The sequence below is a fragment of the Tinamus guttatus genome, unplaced genomic scaffold (assembly GCF_059628265.1).
Source record: "Tinamus guttatus ecotype Peru unplaced genomic scaffold, ASM5962826v1 Tinamus_guttatus_pri_ptg000058l, whole genome shotgun sequence".
In the NCBI taxonomy this organism is placed as follows: domain Eukaryota; kingdom Metazoa; phylum Chordata; class Aves; order Tinamiformes; family Tinamidae; genus Tinamus; species Tinamus guttatus.
In genome coordinates, this window is record NW_028288592.1 from 5,130,001 (window position 1) to 5,132,027 (window position 2,027).

General features: G+C 35.5%; 1 protein-coding gene across 4 annotated transcripts in view; it reads left to right on the forward strand.

Moving 5' to 3' along the window:
• The window catches only part of DACH1 (dachshund family transcription factor 1), a 346,806-nt gene extending 346,189 nt beyond the window's left edge, over nt 1–617 (forward strand). For all 4 annotated transcript variants that reach the window (XM_088540288.1, XM_088540286.1, XM_088540289.1 and 1 more), the window contains one exon: nt 533–617. Coding sequence is in view for 2 of the 4 variants with exons in the window: in XM_088540286.1 (XP_088396412.1) it covers nt 533–570 (38 nt within the window). In the remaining 2 variants the exon portion in view is untranslated. The remainder of the gene's footprint in view (nt 1–532) is intronic.
• The last annotated feature ends 1,410 nt before the right edge of the window (nt 618–2,027 follow it).

Here is a 2,027-nt window from a genome sequence, read left to right on the forward strand (position 1 = left end):
AATAGCTACAAATGTGCACAATGGTTACATTACATGGTATATTTAACAACATAGCTAAATCAGAAAGTATGAGGCATGCCTTTAGTGATGGGAGTACTAACTATTGCACGCAAGGAGATTTTTGCTCTGCAACCATGAAGAAAATAATTGCTATTTAGCACTATTTAGTTAAGTTTGCATATCAGGAAAAACACATGCACAGAAACTCCACCTACATCCTTAGTGCCCTGACACTGATAGGAATGCAGCATATAGTAAAGCATTCAAAGGTGTTGCAGTGTGCAGAACTCGCAGAATGCATGTAATGTTAATAGAGTTAATTTGACTGCCATCAGAAGAAATCACAGTGGTGATACTCAGCAGATTTTTTCATAATTCTTTTGATATTTATTTAAAAAATAAACTATTGTAAGTGGCATTTTACAGCTTGGTGTGACTATAATTTTTGCTGAGGTTTTACTTTTTCTTTTTTTCTTTTTGATTAATTATGAAAATTAGTATATAAAAAGAATGTTTATTTTTCCTATTTTAGATGGAAGACTCTATTTGAAAACTACTGTCATGTATTGAATTTTCTTCCTGCTGAAGATACCTGTGCTACGGTAAAGAACTTTGCAGTAAGACATTCACTCAAAAGGAGTTCTGTGAAAACAAAACGTTTTCAAGGCGACTTCCTCAACTTCATGTATCAATAATCTTCGAAAATTTAAAGAATTCTGTGAGAGTGTCCTCCTTTGGTTATCTCCTGTGGCTCAACCCAGAGACCTAGAGAATGTTTGTAAATGTACAGTAGCACTCTTCTTACAGTGAGAATCTGCTTCTCTGCACCGGACTATTGTACCCAAAACTACAGGCGGATCAGAATAAGGCCGAGTATTCCCTTTTTTTGAGGAATGCAGACTCTGTCCTCCTCTGATGAGTCTATATTTGAGCACATCAAATGATCCTTCCAGCGGTGCCCAAGTGCACCGATAGACTGTTATGTCATACCGAAACCAGCAAGACAGCTCAGACATGAACTTGTAGAGGGCATAAGAGGATTCTTAAAAAAAAATAGAAAAAAAAGAAAAAAAAAGAAAAAAAAAATTGATACATTCGGTTTTCAAACTATGATCGTGAATTTTCTTCTAAAGACCTTTTTTTCCACATGCTTTCCAAGAGACCAACACATGGATGTTAGACTACATTAAGTGAAATGGAATTTTGTGTAAGTGAAAAAGAAACACTGAATGTAAACAAACTGTTTTACTGTTCACAAGAATCTCTTTTCCTAAAATAAAAAAAAATACAATAAAAAGAGTAATAATTTCTCATTGTAAACTGGCAGGGGTTTATGAAATAAAAGACTTTGCTTATTTGAACTGTTGGTCACATGTACAGTATATAACACAAATCACACAAGGAAGGTATTATGTATGCAGTAGAAATCTAGAGTTTAGGAAATGAAAATTTTAGATAATATTGTTTTGTCACCCTGTTGGTCAGAACGACACCTTTCTAGTTTTAACGCATGCAGGCATGTAAATATTTGTCCTGGAGTCACAGTATTACTGAATGAGATCTTAAGCATCTGGTAACAAGTCAGAATTCCGTAGCAGCCACTTCTTTTATTTGTATATTGAGCCCTGGTTAGTGCCCTGGTTAGTGCACTTTTAAGAATGGACTGTGGCTGAGCAGCAAGTCAAAATGCCAGAAATATTTTTATATGTTAATGTCCTATTACGTCAATGTTGCTAAAAAAAGAAAACCTAACAGACACTTGATGTATCAGTCCAATTCCACGTAGAGCTGAGTGATACAGTTGAAGTCTATTGTCCCTCCCGCCTTGTCTTGGGGATGGGTGGTTATGTGTTACTTTCACTGTCTTTATGAAAGCTACAATATGTGTTTTCACCTTTGTGCTGATAACTGGAAGTAAGCTGCAACACAGTGCTTATGCCATTACTAAAAGGTTATGTTCTTTGCTTTGCGTACTCTTGGGTTACCCCTTTAAAGACTGATTTTGTGAATCAGTGCTATTACTGTAA